The 21,937-nt window shown below is 28.6% G+C and overlaps 1 protein-coding gene across 1 annotated transcript; it reads right to left on the bottom strand.

Annotated features, from left to right (window-relative positions):
* Window positions 1–906: 906 nt before the first annotated feature.
* LOC130808866 (protein LAX PANICLE 2-like) lies at window positions 907–20,810 on the bottom strand. The gene is made up of 4 exons (XM_057674400.1): window positions 19,290–20,810; window positions 19,048–19,098; window positions 18,600–18,672; window positions 907–1,370 (listed from the first exon to the last, which is right to left on the bottom strand). Exons 1-4 carry the CDS (start codon window positions 20,267–20,269, stop codon window positions 1,188–1,190), a joined length of 1,287 nt encoding a protein of 428 aa, XP_057530383.1. The 5' UTR covers window positions 20,270–20,810; the 3' UTR covers window positions 907–1,187.
* Window positions 20,811–21,937: the final 1,127 nt, after the last annotated feature.

Raw genomic sequence — 21,937 nt, 5'->3', positions numbered from 1 at the left:
ACCGTATTAATTTTTCTAATTAAGGGTTGATTTAACCGTACCCTTAGTTTTTGGCATATAACTTTTTTATTGAGTTTTAATTTAATTTCTTTAACCAATAATTACTTTTAACGTAATTTTATTTATGCTATATATTAATCATTAAGAAACATTATAGAAGGATAAACAATTGAAACAATTAAAAGAAACTCCAAGTATAAGAAATGGGATGTTAAAAGAAACTCTAATTAGACGTAGGATTGTTTATAATTCAAATGATCAAAATGCATTCGCAAATTTCTTATTGTCTTTATGTATAATTTTGAATTCCAAATACTTATACTTTTTTTTTTCCATCTTGAAAATAAAAAATTTGTATCTTAACATTCACACTAAAAAATTCTATAACTTTACAATCACATAACTCAATATTTTGGGACTTCAATCAACAATTTTTATGCTTTTTGTTAGAGTTATTCATTCCTTAACACGATATAAAATGCTAAGGTTATTAGTTAAATTTTATTATATATCAATCCACCCTTTATTCAGGTGGAATATATATTAAGGAAATAAAATATATATATTACATTTGTTTTTTTAGCTCATCAAGCTTTCATGTGAAAGGACAATGTAATTAAATGTATAATATATTATAAGCCTTCAATTATCATCTTAAATTTTCATAGATTTTTATCTTTTACATTTTGCACAATCAAATCAAAATAATATAATACTCGAATAAAGTAGTAGAGAAAAGGCAAGTTAGCATGATTCCAACAATTTTACTTACCAAAAAAAAAAAAGCAAAATCCCAACAAAATACTTAAAACTAAATTAAATCAATGACTAAAAAATATGAAAGTAAACATGTCCTATTAACGGACTATCAAGTTTGTTTTATATTACAATTACAAGGAACGCCAAAAGCTCAAAACAAATATCATTTTGGGTGCTTAATTAGGAGCTAATTCAACCTACAAATTAACTAATAGGGCAATTACAATTAAAAAGCCACAATTGTTAAGAGTTTTTTTTTTTTTTTTTTCTTTTTCTAAGTAACATAAATTTAATTAATCAACAAAATATTGATACAAGAAGTTGTACGTTAAAGGATTAATAAATAATCAGAGATTAAATAAACCTCCATAATAATTGTACGTTTTTAATTACTAATTTATTAATTAAAAGGGCATTAGCTAGCACAATTAGGTAGAGGTAGGAAGCAAGTACGTGGAACTTCTAGCATAATTTAAAACCATAAGATGATCAGAGGTTGAGGAATCAGGAAGCAAAGTGACAGCACCTTCCCTTGGACTCCAAATATTGTCTCTTACATGCTGCAACGTCAAGAATGGTAATAGTTCATGCCCTCTACATCTTATTTCTACCTGTAATATGATAAAAGTTAGTGAAAATATAAATTACTGATAATTAAAAATATCAAAAAATTATTATAAAAATATATGAGAATATACAATATATATTTATTATCATAAATAAAGAATATAACATTTTTACGACTCGGTGCTCTCATATCTAAACATATGAGGGCCCCTAAGTCCGCCTATAATTATTCTAACCACCATACTTATATAAAAAGTTCCATGCATTTTTTTAGTTAATCAAACTTTTTATTATAATTAAACAAAATTAATCATACTCTTCTAATTTTACATTTACTTTTTTACACTTATCGATATGCTATTTTAATTTTAAATATTTCTAATGTTTTAATTAAAGATTATAAGACATTAAATATCAATAAAATTTATATTAAGACAAACCAAATAATAAGATTCTACTTGACTATATTTGAGCTAATAAAATGAGAATAAAATACAAACTAAGAGGAGTTTGGTATGAGAAATAAAAATGTAATGGAAAGGGAATTCATAAACAGAGATAAAGATAATGAAAAATGTTATTATTATGAATTTTTTTGTATATTAGTACTTTATCATGGAAAGGGAAACAATTCTTGATTATGCATTTTTCTCTCTCCTTAGACCATAGCCATCAACCCATGAAAGCCACCAACCTCATGAAAACCACCTTCAAAATCATAGTACTACCTCATCAACCATTTCAGAGAATGATGGTGAAAGAAAGCAATAATGAAATTGAATTTTTCTTTAAAATTTTCTGCAAATTAATCACAAATTTTCAGATTTTAAACCCTTATTTCATTTCTACAAAATTTTTCTGCAAATTAACCACAAATTTTCTGCAAAAATGATGAAAATCAAGTTATGAGCACTTGAAGAAGAACAAAAATATCATGATTAAATATATGAATTGAAAGAGATGAGCAGATAAATATTAATTATTGAGTTTGAGGGAGAAAAAGAAAGGTAATGTACTGATTCCGCAAGAATATGAGTAGTAACAAAGTAATGAAAACAAAACAGTTTCTTTTTGGTAACGGTAAAGATTATCAAAAAACAATACCAAACAATTTATAAGGGTAATGATAAACTGAATCCATTACCTATCTTAAAATTTAGAATACCAGCCGACCTCTAAGAGTGATTGATTAATATTTGCAATAAAACAAATAAGACATTTAATTAGAATATGAAAGAATGTATAATAACTACTTAAATCTAGATGATACGTGCTTTCATTCATATTATTCCCTGCATATATATATATATATATATATATATATATATATATATATATATATATATATATATATATATGTGCTTATCTGAAAATGAATAATATATGGTTGAATATTATTTTTTAGACTGATTAAAAAACTTCATGTCAGTTTATTACAAATTAAAGATGAGCATATTTTAGAAATTGATCAACTGTCAACAACAAGATTATTCTCCTAACTCATTTTCTTAATTTTAATTAAATGGAATACTAGGCGTAAAGTTTTGTTGGTAGTACATAAATTATTCAGAAAATATTATTTTACTCTTTATTTCAAGTAATCAAGGTGAAACTGATTAATTAAATACTGTGATTAAGATATGAACACTATTTTTTAACTATAAGCCCGTATTCTCAAATCTCATCATTATATTCTTTAAATTTTGGTAAAATTAGTTTAACAAATAAAAGTTATGTAAAACTGAGAATCGAATAAGTTTTAACGTTCGCATCAATTGCACAAATCAAAATAAAAAATTTTGCACATGGTGATCGATTATATAGTGTCTAAATTAAAGTCTCGTATATTAATAAAGTGTAATAGTATATATAACTTATGTTTTAATTAGGTTAATTATTAATTTTTAGGTCTTAAAATACCGCAAACAGAAAATATTATAACCTCTAAAAATATTGTTGATTTTTAACCCATGGGAAAAAACGTAAATAATTAATTGTTGTTTCTAGTTCATGACACTGAGTATTGACCAATGAGCATTACATTCATATTCATGAATGGTACTCTTACTACTTTTATCTTGTAGTACTAAATAAAAATAAACAATAAACAATTAAACTCTCCCAATTTATACTTTGACTCATAATATCCTAGACAAGATCATAGTAATCATAAATAGGTTTTATTTTATGTGCATAAGTTACATTACTTCTTCAAAAAATACCCTCAATTCTATATATATATATATATATATATATATATATATATATATATATATATATATATATATATATATATATATGTGATCAAATAAAAAGAATTTTAAAATAAAAAGAATGAGAAGGATTTTTATTTGATTTGTTTTGTTACTATATATAAAAAAGATACTATGTTACAAAAGTAAGAACATTCTAAAAATTTATGTCATAGTTACTTTTCTGTAACATAGTTATTTTTAGTATACTCGAAATCATACTAAAACGATACTACTTTATAAAACAACTTATTAACTATTTATCGTTTTAGCTACGCTGATGGATTAAGTACGTAATTGGTTGTTTTTCTAAAATAATATGTTCTACATTTTTTTATTTTTTAAATCGTTCTTTTATATATTTTCTTTATCCTCACTTCTCATATCTACAATAAATATAAACATCAATCTAAATCAAAAGACAACACAGATATTATCTTTCTAGATTGTTGTGAATGGGCTATGGCAATGGTGAAGAAACAAGCACAAACAAATGCAAAGAAAAAACACCAAAAATAGAGCACAACAATGGAGAAGCAAAAACACAAGATATATGAGGTATCTAAAGATACCTCTCCCTCAAAACAAGTATCTTATCATTAGTATACTCAACAATACATTAATGACTCACCTTACAAGCTTCAAAAACAACCACTCAAAGCAAAGACCTCACCTTTAATGGTGGTCTCTCACAAACTCACTAATACAATGAAGAACTCTCTTGGAATAAACCCTAGTTGCTTCTAAAGTATTGGCTTCACTCACATAACCCTAATGATGCTTTAAGACTCCTTATATAATTATAAAACATATTAGAGAATCCTAGGACAAATGCCTTAAAGCCTACAAAGTTTCCCGCATAAAATAGAAATCCGTAAGTGAGTGGTCCTGTATCCCGCTCGACCAAACGAGCAAGCTCCTTGGACCTACTGACCAAAACTGGACAATCCGCTCGATCGACCCGCACATGCTCGATCGGTCGAGCAGCCTTCAACAGTGCCCCCCGGCCTTCGTGAGTGCTGCTGCCATGCTGAGCAATCTTTCCCTCTACACTTCCCTTGATCAATCCTCTTCAAGTCATTCTCATTAAAAACTTGATCAAGGGACCCAAACCTAAGTACCTCATTTCCCATGACACTTTCTACACAACTCTCAAGTGTGCAAGACATAGCATGAGCAACGAGGTGCTCAAATTCATCATCAATATTGTGGGAATTTGCTCTTGATTCAACAATCTCCCCCTTGAGACCAATTCCCTTACTATCATCAAATGTCATCTCCTTGGGTGACTTGCAATCATCATCAATGTGGCTTAGGCAACCACCATTAACTTGCAACACATACAAGTTGCTCTCACTCCCTCCCCCTCTCATGAGCACCATACTCCCCTTAATGACCTTCAATAACCCGCCACTAGCTTTGAAGGTGCATCCCTTGGACTCCAACCTACCAAGTGATATGAGGTTCCTCTCAAACTTTGGAACATACCTCACACCACCTAGCCTTCTCTTGACACCATCATGTGTCACAATATCAACTTCACTAATACCTTCCACCTTCACCCTTTCATCATTAGGAAAGGTGACAAGGCCTCCATCAATGTAGCTAAACTTAGCAAACTTTTCCTTCTCACAACAAATATGGAATAAGCAATCGGAGTCAATCACCCGTTCCTTACTACGAGTCACTCCCCCATCAACAAGAAGTGCACCATCATAGTCATCATCATCCACAAAGCCTAGAGCGGTACTCCCGCTACTTTCACCATCTCTTCTTCCAACCTTCAAGTCTTTCATCTTCTTGAGGTTTTCCTTCATTTCCTTGCACATCATTTGAATGTGCCCCTTCTTCTTGCAATAGTAACACTCCCTGTTACTATAGTCACTTCTCCCTTGAAACTTCCCCCTTGCTTGATAACCCTTATCCTTTGCTCTCCCTCTTGAGCCTTCACCAAATAGTGCCTCACTACTTCCCTTCTTGTCTTCCCCATCATGTCTCTTCATAAACCTATTATTCTCCCTTAACGCCGCCAATGCTTGATCGAGTGTGATAGATTCCCTCCCAAGGAGCAACGTTTGAACTATATTCTTATAGTCTTAGGAAGTAAAGCCAAGAGTAGTAGGGCCTTCTCCTCATCGAAAAGCTTCTCATCAGCATTCAATAATTGCCACGCTAATTGATTGAATGTGTTGATATGGTCTTGCATACTAGTATCATCCTCCTTCATGAGTTGTTACAACTCCCATCTCAAGCATAACTTCTTGGTAAGAGACTTCGAAGCATACACCTTTTGAAGTTTCTCCAACAACACATCGGGGTCGGTCTCCATCAAGTAGTTGTACTTGATCTTGGGTGCAATGGCAAGCCTAATGGTGCTCACCGCCTTCTTCGCCATGGTCACCCGCTTCCCTTCATCCATTGTTGTGGGCTTGCTCTTCTCAAGAGCATCCTCAATGCCTTGTTGCACCAACAAGTCTTCTACGGTGCTCCTCCACACCAAAAAATTCATTTTTCCATCAAACAATGGAATGTGAAACTTTGCACCATCACCCATCTCGTTTCTCCACCAAAGACCCTAACTTTCACCCACCAAACAACCCACAAATCTCACCAAAAACTCTGATACCAATTGTTATGAATGAATTATGGCAATGGTGAAGAAACAAACACAAACAAATGCAAAGAAAAAAGCACCAAAAATAGAGCATAACAATGGAGAAGCAAAAATACAAGATATATGAGGTATCTAAGGATACCTCCCCCTCAAAACAAGTATCTTATCATTAATATATTCAACAATACATTAATGACTCACCTTACAAGCTTCAAGAACAACCTCTCAAAGCAAAGACCTCACCTTTAATGGTGGTCTCTCAGAAACTCACTAATACAATGAAGAACTCTCTTGGAATAAACCCTAGTTGCTTCGAGTGTATTAGCTTCACTCACATAACCCTAATGATGCTCTAAGACTTCTTATATAGCCATACAACGTATTAGAGAATCCTAGGACAAATGGCTAAAAGCCCACAAAGTTTCCCACATAAAACAGAAACCCGTCAGTGAGTGGTCCTGTATCCCACTCGACCCGAGCTATAGTGCTCGACTAGTCAAGCAAGCTCCTTGGACCTAATGACCAAAACTGGACAATCCGCTCGATCGAGCCACACATGCTCGACCGAGCCACACATGCTCGACCGGTCGAGTGGCCTTCAACAGTGCCCCCTGGCCTTCATGAGTGATGCTGCCATGCTGAGCAATCTTTCCCTTACTCATCCCTTGATCAATCCTCTTCAAGTCATCCTCATTCAACACTTGATCAAGGGACCCAAACCTAAGTACCTCATTTCCCATAACACATTCTACACCACTCTCAAGTGTGCAAGATATAGTATGAACAACAAGGTGCTCAAAGTCATCATCAATATTATGGGAATTGGCTCTTGATTTAATATAGACTAATAATATTAGATGGTAGCATATCGCTGGATACAAAATAGTTGCAATTTCAATGTCAATATATAGACAGTTTGTGGTAGACAAATATTAGCAGTGCATACAACTATAATGATACTTGCTAGTTTATGCCAAAAAAATAAAAAAATTGGCATCCATGTGCATTTCCACATAATAAAATCAACAACAATTACTTTCAAATAGAAACACCAAATATTACAACGACCCCAAAATAATCAGGAACCCAGTACTACCCCTTCAACTACTAATAGTGAACACCACTTTCTTATTATTCTTTCTATTTTCTCTTATATTAAATAACGTAGAAAATAAATAATAGAAAATGATGTCATTCTTGTCACAGGCTGACGTAACTAAAATCATACAGTTAATTTCTCCTAATTAGCTTTTTATTGACGTCTACATCATAAAATTAAGAGTAAAATATTTAGTGTTCATTTCTTTAGAGTTTTTATTGGACATAAATTCCTCCCAAAAAGTCTTATTATCCCCCGACAAGACGACGCAAAGCAAATCGGGTAGCGGGCAGCCTTTTCAAAGTTACTTCATTTGCCTAAATTGCTAATAAAATTAGGAGAATTAAGCTGCCCGTTATCCCACGATCAAAAGCTTTGCCCGTTTTTAAATCATTACTGGCCCCACTCCATTCTTTGCTCGTAAGCCAAAATCATCATCTCTTAGACTTTTATTTGCAATGACCACTTTTATTTTTACACTACTATCCTTTTCTAGCTTGCTTATGAGAGTTTGCATTTAAATAACCTATTGTAATCAATTAGATACTTCTTTTTATAGAGGAATGTTTGGTAAATAATTGTTAGTTTGCCAAAAATCAGCTGTTTATAGAGATATTTAAAAATTTATGTATTAGTTATTACTGTTTATTTGAAAAAAAGGGAGCCAACAAGCCAAAAGTTAACAAAAAAAACTAGTTGGAGTTTTTTCATTTTGGCTTAAAATTTAGCTTTTTAGCTGCTTTAAAAGCAATTACCAAACACTTTTTTAGCTATTTGAACAACCGATAAGTCAAAAGCTAAAAACAAAAGTAAACTAAAAAGTTAAGCAAAAAGTCATGAACCAATCACCCCAGTGTATTATAGGTAAACTGAACGAAAGAAAAAGTTAGGAGAGAAGGGAATGAGATTGATCTGAAAACCTTACATAGGGAAAGAATTAAGATAAAGTTAAATTCTCTCAATTAAATAGTTTTGTACTTATTATAATAATATATGCTATCGAAGTTGTTATCGAATATATGTTAATAGAAAAACAAGTAAAAAGAAGAAAAATGAGAATAAGATGAAAAAATAGGTTGTGTTTGAGATAAAATTATGTCTAAGATAAAATTATAGTAAACTCATTAGAACAAATTAATAGTAAACTCAATCAAACAGAAATATATATATATATATATATATATATATATATATATATATATATATATATATATATATATATATATATATATATATATATATATATCTTGGCGGATCTAGAATTTGCATTCAGTGAAAGCACAATTGATACAAAATTTATCCAATTACAAATTAAAAAATATTTATAACATTTTCGATTGAACTCTAGAAAATATTATTCTATAACATATATTAATGGATTTCGTATCTTGAACCACATTGTAATAAGATACAAATTAAACAAACGAACAAGGTCTTATTTGTCCAAAAGAATTAATCCCTCAATATTTTCGGAAGCTGATCCTAAATTTTACGGACGAAATATATTGGTTATGATGATGATAATAATGAATGAATTCCCGGCAAACATAATAACTTAAAAACTTTAAAAATGAGTTATTTAATTACTTTGTATTTGTCCAATCAACTATTAAAACAAGAATTATTAGTACTAAATTAGAAGATTATATAGAATAATAAATGAAGTAATTTTAACCAATGAATTATGAGTTTAACTATAATAATTAATAAGGATACATGTAGAATTTAATTATGATATTAACAAAGAAAAAATACAGTATCAATAAATCTATATTGCCAACAACGAATTTTATTCAAAAAATAAAATAAAAATTTGCCAACAACAAAGTAGTAACAATGATTTATTATGGGTATGATGAGTTTCATTTCCAGCAAGTTGAAGAAGGAACAAAAAAAGATAATTTATAGCCTTCAATATATCAAGCATTTATAAGCAGCTCAGTTGGTTGCTTGGCGCATACTCAAAGTGTAGGTCTCATGTTGGATTTTTGTTAACTATAATTTTTTTTCCAAAATTTTAGTGGTCTTATGTGCGGCCCTAGGAGCCCTCTAAATCCGCCCATATATATATATATATATATATATATATATATATATATATAATTAAAGAAAGCTTATGGACACATTGTAAAGAATATATAATTATAATTAATATTTGTTTTCCCTACTTTAATAACATCTGAAATCATAATTTATATTTAATAAATAAATAAATTATAATCCAAATATGAATTTTGGTTGATGAAATCCTAAAGTAAAAGATGCACTCTAAATGAAAGGAAATGGTGTATAAAAGTGTATTAGGATCCACGAAGTACGGCGAAAAATCGGCAAAAGATTTTCTGCTGCTATTTTATTCATGAATTGATGTAGGATTAATTTCTTGTGGCTTTTCCAAACATCTTACAATACACAAAACCTAACTTTCATGTATATTCATCTATGATATATCATTATCTCATATTTAATAATATTAATTTCATGCACGTCGTATTCACGTCATGTTTTCTTCCACGAGAAACCCTAGCACTTTCCCAAGGGTCAATCTAATTCCACATACCAACTTGTCTTTTCTTCCTTTTTTTTTTAATTTAATAAATAATGTCTTTTTTCAAATACATCACCAACTACATTTAATTGGTCATATTACGTAAATTAACTATATCTTTCAATATAAATGAGAATTGAGATTTTATTTTAATATCAATAGGCTTAGAGAAAGAAAAAAATAAGAGATAAGCGGTAAAAACGTATAGAGAGTACACGTTTTAGTCGGAATAAAATTAATTATTTAATATTATGAGAAATAATTGTTAGTTAAATTTTAACCTTTATTATGAATGTCGTCTTCCTATGATTAAACAAAGTAATACTCCTCTCATTTCTTCATAAATATTTCATTTAATTTTACATGCTATTTAATATACGTACACACAAAGAGAATTGGTATTAGGAGTAATATTTTAATTAATTATTAGAATAGTCACTTAAAAAAATATATATATAAAATATAAGATTTTATAAACGAAGATCATATTTCAATCTGCTATATATTTTTATGTTGTTTCACACATGGTTTTTTTTTTTATGAAACAAATTAATTATTCAATTAACAATTTGTAAGAAAATTCAGAAAATATGTTTGAAAAAATTAATGAAAAAGTTCATTTTAATATATATATTCATATCCAAGGAAATTACTCAAGAAAAAAAATCTAACTTTCATGTTTTAAGCACAATTAGTGCGTATACTAGCTAGAATGAGCAAAACAAAGCGTCACATCTTATTCACTTTCTTTTACATTGTATTTACAATATGATTGATTAAAACTATATAATATATAAACAATTATTCTCCAAAATAATTCATTTAAAATGTGATTACTTTTTATTTATGTAAATTAACATATGATTTGGTTTATAAGAGGTCAATATAAAAAATCCTTATTCTAATAGGGATAAGTTATATCTAATATTATAAATTATTTCAAAATAGCTTAGGAGCACTTAATCTAAATTTTTTTTTTATCAAAACTGCTAATCACAATGAAAATATTGTGCAATTTTCTCACTTTCAAGTGAAATGTAGGATTTTTTTTTATTTGGAGTAATGATTTAGATTATATTGTGTGGATGCAATTAAAATAGAGTTCAAATATGTTCATGAGATTAAAATTATAATCATGAACTATTTCTGAAATAAAGTTATTAGTTGGTAAAATGAGTAAGACAAACAAAAAAGAAAAAAAAAAGAAAGAAAAAAAAAAAGTGAAACAGAGAGAAGAGTTTTATGTAAATATTATCCGCATTAAAATTGTGTATCATACCTTTATAAAATATAGACATTTTTAGAATAAGACAGGTTATTTTAATATTCACTTTTATTCATTTTAAGTGTCAAATTTTTATTGGGTCAAAACATACTTAATGTCTCATTTTTAATTTGGGCATATTAATGGTATTTTCACACCTTTATATTTACTATCCCCACTTTACCCTTATAAAAATTTAAAATATTATATTATTTCTCTTACATAAGTGATTTCATTTGACCACTTAAAAAATATTGAAAAAATGAAACACTTTAAATAAATAAGAGGGAGTAATGATGAAGTCAATCCAAGACATACTCCAGAAATAGAATAAAGTCCAATCTCTATCTAATACTCAGGCTCCTATTTAATGTATTAGTTCTATTTAGTTTTTCACACTTGACCATGCAACATTTTAACTCTTAATATCTTAAATTATTCTTAATCAAAAATTGTAAAAAGTTGATATTAATAATCCTTGTATTAAGACAAATCAAACAAGATCTCACATGACTATAAATTAAGAGTGAAATATAAATTAAGAGTGATAAATAAATAGTGATAAAAAATAGATGGGACAAGTAAGGTCAATAGGCGGGAGTAGACTATATGAAAGTTTTTTGGCGTTAATGTTGCAAATTTGAAAAGAGCCAGCTGAGTGTAAACAAGCGAAAGCATGACGAAGAGGGTGAGAACCAAAGAAATGGAAAGGCATGCAAATGGGCTGCTTAACGTGAAAGCGTCCACGTGTAGTATTTTTTAGGTGCTATCTATCTATATATAGGTTGCAATAATAATAATAATAATAATAAATACTCATAATAACAAAAAACAATTTATATATTTAATATTTGTTTTATTTGTTAGGATGATGATTGATGATAATGATGGATGCGATAGTACCACAACTATTACTAATAATAATCACCAACAATCTCTTTTTTGGTACATGACTTGTTAAATTGAGTGTCAACTAAACCCAAAAGATAATAATGCTATAAATTGATTGCTTTTACATACTTTTTATTCACACATTTTAATAAAAGTCAATGCATCCCATAAAAGAAGCTTTTAATAAAATAAAAAAATTACACACTTTTATAATATTACCTTCGTTTCACTGTACTTGCTACAATTGACTTTTTACATAATTTTATATGTTATTTTAATCATTTATATATTAAATATGCATATCTAAAATTAATAAAGAGTTAATTTTACGAAATTATACGATTAAATGATTCAAACAAGATCACACTTGTTTATATTTTTTCTTATATATAAGATAAATATAAAACAAACTTGATCGACAAATAATCAATAACTATAAGGTAGTGAGTATTTTAAAATGAAGGTGTTAAAAGAGTAAAAGTAAATAAAAAAATGAAAAGTGATAATTAGGGTAAGGCTAGGGATCAAAACATGCCCACTTTTTTTGGTACACTTTCCCGTGGCATATCCAACATTATTGTTATTAGGAGTTTAATAATTTGGTGAAAATTCGAATATTGAATCAAATTAAAATGAATAAGTAATTTGGTTTGACTATAATTTAAATTTGGTTTGGTTTGGACTTGGTCTTGGGTCTAATAAAATCGAAAAATTGAAAAAGTCGAAATGTTAAAGGCATGTTATATCTTCCATTTGATTTGTTTGAATTTTTGCTTTTATTTTTAGATTTTTGTTAAAAGTTTTTTACTTGTTTAAATTAAAAACCCTAAAATTAGTAATATCTATTTAGGAGCTTTAAAAAGAATAATATGAAACAATGCATGCAAATTTGATTTTCGGTGCAAAATATATAAATCGGTGCAAATCGGTCTATTCGGTTCAATTTGAATTAGTATTTTAAAATTCAGTTTGGTTCAATCTGAATTATAAATATTATGATTTGAATTTGGACTAAAAATATCAAAATAAAATTTTATTCAATCTAATTTGAATTTAAATCAAATCTAAACCAAAAAACCAAATTTTCATCGACTCTTTTTCATGTGTTGTTGATTAGAATTCTGAATGGCTTTAAATTATGGTAATATTTTAATGCATAAGCCTAATCAATAATCATTATGATTGATACTTCTATGATATATGCATAAAAGTACAACACGTTTGCGTGCGGAATATGAACAAAAACTATCATGCCTTCTATGAATTTTATTTCTGAGTACATTAGTAGCTACTCGTCTTTTCACTTTTTGTATTTAAGAATTTTATTTTCATCTTTCAAATATGATGCTATAAATAAAATTTTCCATCTATATAATTAAAAAAAAATGATTAAACGTACATTGAAGAATATTTTAAAAGTTACAAATGTAAATTTAACCACGTCATTGAGCTAAAAAAGAATAACAAGCTAAGTTTATTGTGAACAATTAAAATAAATTAGGTTTTATCGTGAAATTTTTTCTAGTTTTCTTACTATGCAGATTATATTTGTGATATCACAATAAAATCTAATTCAAATTAGATTGAGATCAAGCATACATGAGGAATTGCGGCAAATTCACATAAGGAAAACATGATGATTACTAGCTACTTTATTTGCAAAGTTTACTTAAGTAATCTTCTAGATCGAGGGTTAGTCCATTAGAAAAAAAACATAATGACTACTTATTCTTCTTATTTTTAGTGATTTTGAAAAAGTTTTGTTAAATAATCGTCTCAAATTTATAAATCAAGAGTTTGTGCATAAAAAAAACATTATGATTGGTACTACGTATCATCAATCTTTCCATGGTCTTTTGTACGTACTCGAGAACTTTGGACGTGAAAATTTGAAGTTGGTGCTAGCAGCTATTATCTTATCATGATCTTTTACGTCAAAAGTATGAAAGCTAGGCTTTTATGACTTGAGAAGCTAGCACGAAGTACAATATGGTTCAAATCCATTCAAATGGCAAAGAATGTATGACTAATTAAGGTCATGCATGTCAAGAAAAAAAAAAAGTTTGAAAAAAATATCCTTCAAGACACTAATATAGGGTGGACTGAAACCGACTTGTTATTCTTCTATATTAAGAGTATATCATAAAATTCATTGTCGATAGAATTTTTAGTTAAAGAAAGTTATACTCCTATAACTTTGTTACATTATATCATTATTGATATAACACTATTTGTTACTATCTAACAAAAATTAATAATCGAGTTCCTAATTTTAAAAAAAAAATTAGTCTTTTAACATGTTGGTTAAATTGTTAATTGCAATTCTTTTAAGAAAGAGGGATAATTGTCTGTGCAACTCTTTTGGGAAAATCCAAAGATTAACTAAGAAGGTTACCTAATCCTTATTTACCCTCAAGACAAGATGTACTATTAATCCATATATATTGTTAAGGTTGACTTAAATAACATGTAGAATTTTACAATATTTTGGAGAGGTCAATAAAAGGAAAAGAAAATATTAATATTGTCATTAATTTAATATTATTTTAGTAACATGATATTATTTTACGTGAGATGAGTTGATTACATCCTTGGTGAAGACGACAAGACAACCAAAATAATAAAATAAATATGATTAAGGAAGATACATTTATGATTCTTGATTGGTACATTTTAGTATTCATTTAATCACGTAAATTATCCTTAGCATTTAGAGGTTGACCAAATGATTAATATATTAAAAAAATAAAAATAAAATAAAAACAAAGCTTGAAATATTAGAAAGAAAAAGGAATGTTTGAGTTTATTCATGCAATCCTCATCGAAAGCTAAGTCAAGACAACAAAACACTTTACTTAATTAATTTGTTAGGTGAAGAAGAATAATTGACAACATGCTCTTGATGTTTTCTTGAACACATTGATCGTTACAATGTGTTTGTATGAAAGTATCTTAACATGACATCATTAGCAAGAATCTATTGGGTAACAACCCTAATTATGGTATTAATTATTAATTAAAATTCACCCATAATTGCATGAATAATCACTTTGCTTTTTCCATTTTTGTTTCAATTCATATTTTCTCCAAAATTAGTGTATAAATAGAAAACGTTTGTGTTCATATATAAGGCCAATAGTATCACTATACCTAAATTAATTCTTTAAATGTGTTCATAAATATCGAGTATAATATCACCTATATTCTAGATAATTGGGTTAATTTTGATTTGAGTTATTTTTTTGAAAAACTTTTCTAGAATAAATAAAAAGCTATTTTGCATATTTCTTTCTTGCAACACACAAAATATGCAAATGCTAAGTACTTTGCGTGATATGGATAATTATGTATTTATTTCCAATCTAGTCAAGTTTTATTAAGTCCTTTCAATTCTTCCTTTAATTTATATAAAATAAAAGGAAGTTGAATTAAATTTAAATAGTAGAAATGCATGTAAAAAAAGTTAAGTATTATAATTTTTTATGATCAGAATACACAAAATATAATGATGTGCATGCGACGCTAAAATCACATGACTCGCTTTTGCCGGCTAGAAATAGTCACTATTGGTTGGTAAGTCTAGGACGAATATAAGTGCCATAGCTTGCATGTAAATGAACAAAATGTAGTTACATAGGATTATTATTTTAAACCAGCAAAATGCATTAAGGCGTGGAATATATACTAGTGGTTGGTATGTGTTACTTTTATATAAATAAAGGTAGGTAGTATAAATTATTATTAAGATTTATAATGAATTAATTAAATATATTCAGGAATTTGAACCTAATAATGATTCTTGATCTAATTATTATTGGCTGGCTATAATTTTTGCATATGCAAAATGTAATACACCTTAAAAAAAAGGACATTCTGAATATTCCCGTAAGGTTGCTTAGCTTGTAATAATTATCTAAAAACTAGGCACTCATTATAAAAGTAATATACTTTCTCTATCCCTAATTACAAATATTGGTTATAATCTTAATGATCGAGTAAATATTCTAGTTAAAAACATTGTTAGTATTATTACTAATAAGAATAAGATTGCGTATATATTATTTCAAACCTCATCCTAATCAGGTGGGAGCCACTTAATAGTATTGAGAAATATAATGTATGTGTATAATAGCTTATCGGACCCTTATGGTCAACTCATGTATTCCTATACGTATTTAAAGTTATTATTAATACAAAAGACACCAGATATTTGGACAAAAATTTGGTTCTATATTTAATAGATGTACATAATTTTAATTTTATTTGTTATTAATAAATTGTTTCAATCTAAAGAAAAAATTCAAACAATGTGATCACAAATATCATTGGGATATTAAAGCTTTTGAAACATTAGGTTATAAATTAAACCAACAATAATCATGAATTATTGAATTGATAATTGAAAATAAGGATTTTATGTAGAGGACTTATGTTAAATTACTTTACTTTTTAAGCTCTCATGTGAGGAACATGCATTAATAGTTTGTTCTTTGATTATTCTATGATAATACAACAATAGTTTGGTCAAATTTTCCTACCTTCTTTTGATTGCATCTCCACTTAAATCATCATTCCTAAGATATGGAAAAACTAATAAGATTTTCCTCATGAAAAATTTGTAATCTAATCTTTAACCTTAACTTATGTTGGTAGTTGAGGAAGGGTTCCACTCTTAAGTTTCAATTAGTAATAATTAGCCTTTACAATTCTTGTTTTGCTTTTTTTATGAAGACTTAATTGGTTTTACTTATATATAAAAAGGTCTATCCCGTAGGCATTTAATCAAAAATTTTCATTTAATCAGTAACAATAACAATATAAAAATGTCAAGGAACCAACTCAACCAAAAGCTTAAGCTGATGGCGCTGAATATTCCACTTTAAATGAGGGGTGGTTGAGATTCGAACCCGTGATCTCTCACGTTGGCTTCTGATACCATGTCAAAGAACCAACTCAACCAAAAGCTTAAGCTGATGGTTGAGGCCCCATGATATGTTATATACTCTAACAAAAAACCATTTACATAACTCCTTAGGTTTTTGTGCATTAATAATTTAATATCACTATTATATATAGATAGGTAATCTACTTGGATAAATGGAATTTCTATACTTAATTATAATTAAGTATAAAAATTATTTTCTCTATTTCAATTTATTTATTACAAATTGACCGAAACTATTTTCTCTATTTCTTTTTAATTTTTGTTACAGATGAACTAAAATTTTATCAGCATTTTGGTCAAAGTATCAAAAAAACTACTACACTTAAAAAGTGTAAATGGGAAACAATATCTTCCTAACCAGTTTCTCTTTGGTTTTATTTTGTAGGTGGACTATAATAGCAAATCTTGTAAAAGAAATCAGTATTGATAAGCTCTATAGATGTTACCTTTCTTGCCAAAAATATAAGTGTAAGGTGGTGGACATAGACACACTTATATATCGGGATACCCTCCTTATACATAATAATGAATATTATGACTCACCAATGGAAGTTAAATTTAAGTTAACAATTATTTGAGGTATAAAGGCAAAGGATGGTGGTAGGTGACTTCCTCTAATACCACTAAAAAAATTGGCAACAAAAAAAGTCTTTATCGCCAACGTTACTGACAAACATAGCGACAAAAACGGTATGTCGTCAAACGGTTCTCTAATATAAAATTCTTAATAAATTAACATAAATGATTTTAACGTAATATATAAATCTTTCGTTTGTTTTTACTCTTTACAATTTAATTTTATGATTAATCTTAGTTACTTTTAACAAATATAATCTCCAATCATATGTTCGTTATAAAGTTTGGCTATAAAAATTTTAAAAAAAATTTAAAAAAACGCTTAAAAACATAGAAGCAATATAAACTCAAGAAGATCAATTCTCTAGAATATATTGATAAACAACAAATTAAAGGTTGCGTAGCTTAACTTCGTCACCATTAGTCCATATAAAAACAAAAACCTAGAAATATACTCACCACCTAAATCATAGCTATCACACTATCAATCAATGCATGTAAAATACTCATAGAAATATTATCATAAATGCTATACTATAATGAAAAATAGAAAATCTATGTAAATCTAGTCTTCATTTAATTTATTAATATTTGCGTTATTATCCTCCTATATAATGCTATAATAATTAATAAAATATATAATAAAAATAATGATCAGTTAGTAAGAATCATAAGCTAACCTAACAGTTAAAATTGTATCCTTATAATAAGAATTTGATTCTTATAGACGGGCGTAGCCTACAATGAGATTAAATCTCCCTCCCTATTTGCCTCTAAGGGATGATTAATTAGTTAGTTTGATATTAATTTGTATGATTAACACTATGTGTAGTTGTGTACCGACAGCGCCCAATACAAATATGTCATTATGTGCATGAAAATGATTAGTAGTATTCAATTTAGTTAACTGTTTGTACTTGATGAAAAAAATATGAGAACTAGGTTTCACATTTCAAAAAGGACTAAACAGTATGCTCCGACCCGTTTTCAGGAATATGTCACATTTTTTATATTACCCCTTAATTTTAATTAAGGATGTATAATTAATAGAGAATTAAATGGTTAATTAAATCGATGAACTAACCTCAGATTCGCTATCCAATCCAAGCTTGTTAGCCAAATATTTCTTCACTACTCCAATTGTCATTCTTCCATCTCTGATTAAGCATTAGTCAAACAAATTAAATACTCACATTAAACCTTGCTTTGGGAAAACATTAATTACTTACTCCTGCTGAAATAAGACTCAAAATTAGTAACTAAGCATGAGTCAAATTAAACATTAATCCTACTTTTCTTCCTAAATAATTAGAATTAGTCATTTACAAGACTTGTATTCATGCAAATCATCGAGTAGTGTCATAGATTGTAGCCTACATCGGGGCTACAACGATAAGATTTGAATCTGTAACTATTATTCTTCAGTAATTTTATGAACATAAATGGATCAAAAATTTAAATTAGTAGTTGTACAAATATTATTGTAGACGAGTTAATAAATAAATTAAAGAAGGCAGGAGAAAAAAAATTACTTAATCCTGAGAAAACTCTTGGATACTTGAGGCAAAAATGGCTCTCGTGATCTGTATTGAATACAAAATAACAAAAAATTAAACCCATTAGTATGGAGTATATTAAATATAGCTTAATCCAATGAAAATGAAGCCTTTTTGTGAGGGATGTGGTGAGGTAAAATATTACAAAAAAAAAAAAAAAAGTAGTTAAAAAAAAAAAAAAAGTGAGCTAATTGCAAAAAAAAAAAAAGAAAACTTACTGTGGAAAAGAAGCTTGAAGGGTAAACCAAATGCCAGAATGAGGTCTTCTTGGAGGAGGATAAATAAGTCTATATTCAGAATCTGCAGCATCAACCGATGACCCGGCTGGTGTAAATGGGCGGGTTAAAAAGGAACCACCATCAGTTTGACCCGGTTGTATAGAAGGCATAGAGGATGAAGAAGAAGGAGATAACGAAGAACAACCGCCGCCAACTGCTAATGTTCTCTGATTAACATATCCCCAACTTAATTGTTGATTATGATGATCATTTGATAATAATGGTTGAGGAACAAGAATTTGAGATTGTAAAAAAGATGGAAGTACAGGAATCATTGAATGTTGTGGATGACAAACAAAAGGATTACTACTAAAATCAAGTGGACGTTGGGGAATAACTGATCTAGACTCTAACGACGTCGTTTCATGTATACTTATCCCTCCGTGGGTCCCACTTCCTAGGTTTAACTCAAGCATCAACGACGACCCACTTCCTCCTCCACCGCCGCTTCCTCCGCCGTTTCCTCCACCAGTCTTTAAATGAGTCGTCGTCGCCCCTCCTAAACCTAACTGTAACCAGCTATCATGATTATCATGATGATCAGAATACGGCGAAAGATTTGATGTTTCATCTCGTGATGATCTGATTGGAGAAGAAGATGCAATAGCAGGAGTGATAGCAGCAGCAGCATCATTAACACTAGTATTAGATGTTCTAGAATGTTCTTCTTCTTCAGCCATAAATACTAAATTATTATTATTATTATTATTCTGGTTAGAATTCCCTAAATCAGATTCTAAAACACAGTTATTAATACCATTGATTTTGTTATTGTTGAAACCTTGATGAACAAACCCATCACCAGAAGTTTTAGTACCATCAGTGAATCGGGTCAAGATCATATCAGAAGAAGCACCACCACAACCACCATTAAAAAAATGAAGGGGTTTTGATAGCTTTGGAGCAGGAACCATAGTCATATCTTATTATTATTAATATAATTAGTATTAATATTAATAAAAATTATGAATAATAATAACAATAAGTACCAAAAGCTGGTTTTGTTGGATAGATCTAAATTAGTTGATGATGCTAATCTGCAGTTGCTAGTTGGAGTATGTTTTTCCATGAGCTAATTAGCACGCCGAGTTTAATTTCTGTAATACAAACAGATGATCAGATGTACTACTACCCATTTAAAATTAATCAAGATTATTGATTAATTAAGTTTTTTCTTTTTGGGATTACTTTTTTTTTTAATGATTTAGATATATTGGAGGTTGCTTGTCTGTAAATAAATGGGAGAGAGAAAGAAGAAAGAAAGGAAGAGAGAGAAAGAAGAAGTGGTGTTGTAGTTTGTAGGTAAGGTGCAGGAAAATCTGGTAAACTGGTATAATTCTCTTAGTTTGGAAGTTTGTGAGTTTTGTGATTTGGAGGTTTGCAATCAAATACTCCTATTAGTACTGCTTTGCTACAGGATTATAGAGAGATTTGTAGAGAGAGAATGGAGAAGATAATGAGAGATCTATGGATATGACCACTTCTATGTTTTTTTAATTAAATTTGAAAATTATTCTTTCTTGAGATGTCTCACTTTTTCATTAGAAAATTATTATTATTTTTTAATTTTGAGATAATGATATATCTCGTGTCTTCCTCCTTCTGAAATACTTGCTATATAATAATTTGTCATACTATTCATCATTCAAGCTTATTTTATATATTATGGCTAATAGTCAAGTGAGATTTTGTTTGAATCGTCTAATCACATATTTTAATAATGTAAGTTTTTATAATTTTTAAAGGTGTGTTGTTCAATATGTAAATGATCAAAATAATATATTGAATTGCGTAAAAAGTTAAATGTAGCAAGTAGAAGTATATTTCCTCTGTTCTATTTTACATATAAAACCTTCACATCATTATAATTAACCAGTCAAGAGATAGATGTAGGAAGTAATTTGAAATAATTTAATAAGCAAAGTATAACAATTATAATGAAATGGAGAAAATATAATTTACCGATGGCAATAGAAGAATTAATCTTTTTATTTGTATGTGGTCATAAGCATCGGCTGACCCAAGATTTTAAGATTTTAACTATGATGAGAGAATTGATCTATAATTAGTCAAAAGCAGCAAAACTAAAATGTTATGATATTTTTATTTAAGATCTTTCAATATTGTTAAGAAATTTCTTAAGAATTTATATGTATGTTTAAAAATTATGCTGTCTATGCCTTTTAATGGGTTTTTTAGTGGTTGTGAGAATTAAATTTTCATTCTCGAAATCTATATAATTTTTAAAAAAATTAAAGGAAAAATATTGTTGATTAAGGAAATTTTGAAGGGATTTTTTTGGGGTGATAGTAATACTAATCAAGTGTAAGGAAAAGAGGAGAATAAACAGTATGTAAGAGTACTTTCTTTGACTTTATTAAGACCAAGTATGTTCCATTTATTCGAAAAGAACATTAGTTTTTATTAGGGATGACCACAAATGTCGTTCCAAAAAAATTTACTATAAAGTGCCTTTCTTATACAAGATTTTTTAAAAAGCCCCTTTTCTTGCTTTTCATTTCCTTAATATTCTTACTATATGCTCCCTCCTATTCAGAGTAATTGTCCTATTTTTTTATTCGGTAAAT

This window comes from Amaranthus tricolor, chromosome 3 (genome assembly GCF_026212465.1).
Source record: "Amaranthus tricolor cultivar Red isolate AtriRed21 chromosome 3, ASM2621246v1, whole genome shotgun sequence".
Taxonomy (NCBI): Eukaryota; Viridiplantae; Streptophyta; class Magnoliopsida; order Caryophyllales; family Amaranthaceae; genus Amaranthus; species Amaranthus tricolor.
This window is presented reverse-complemented; position numbering and strand designations above follow the sequence as displayed.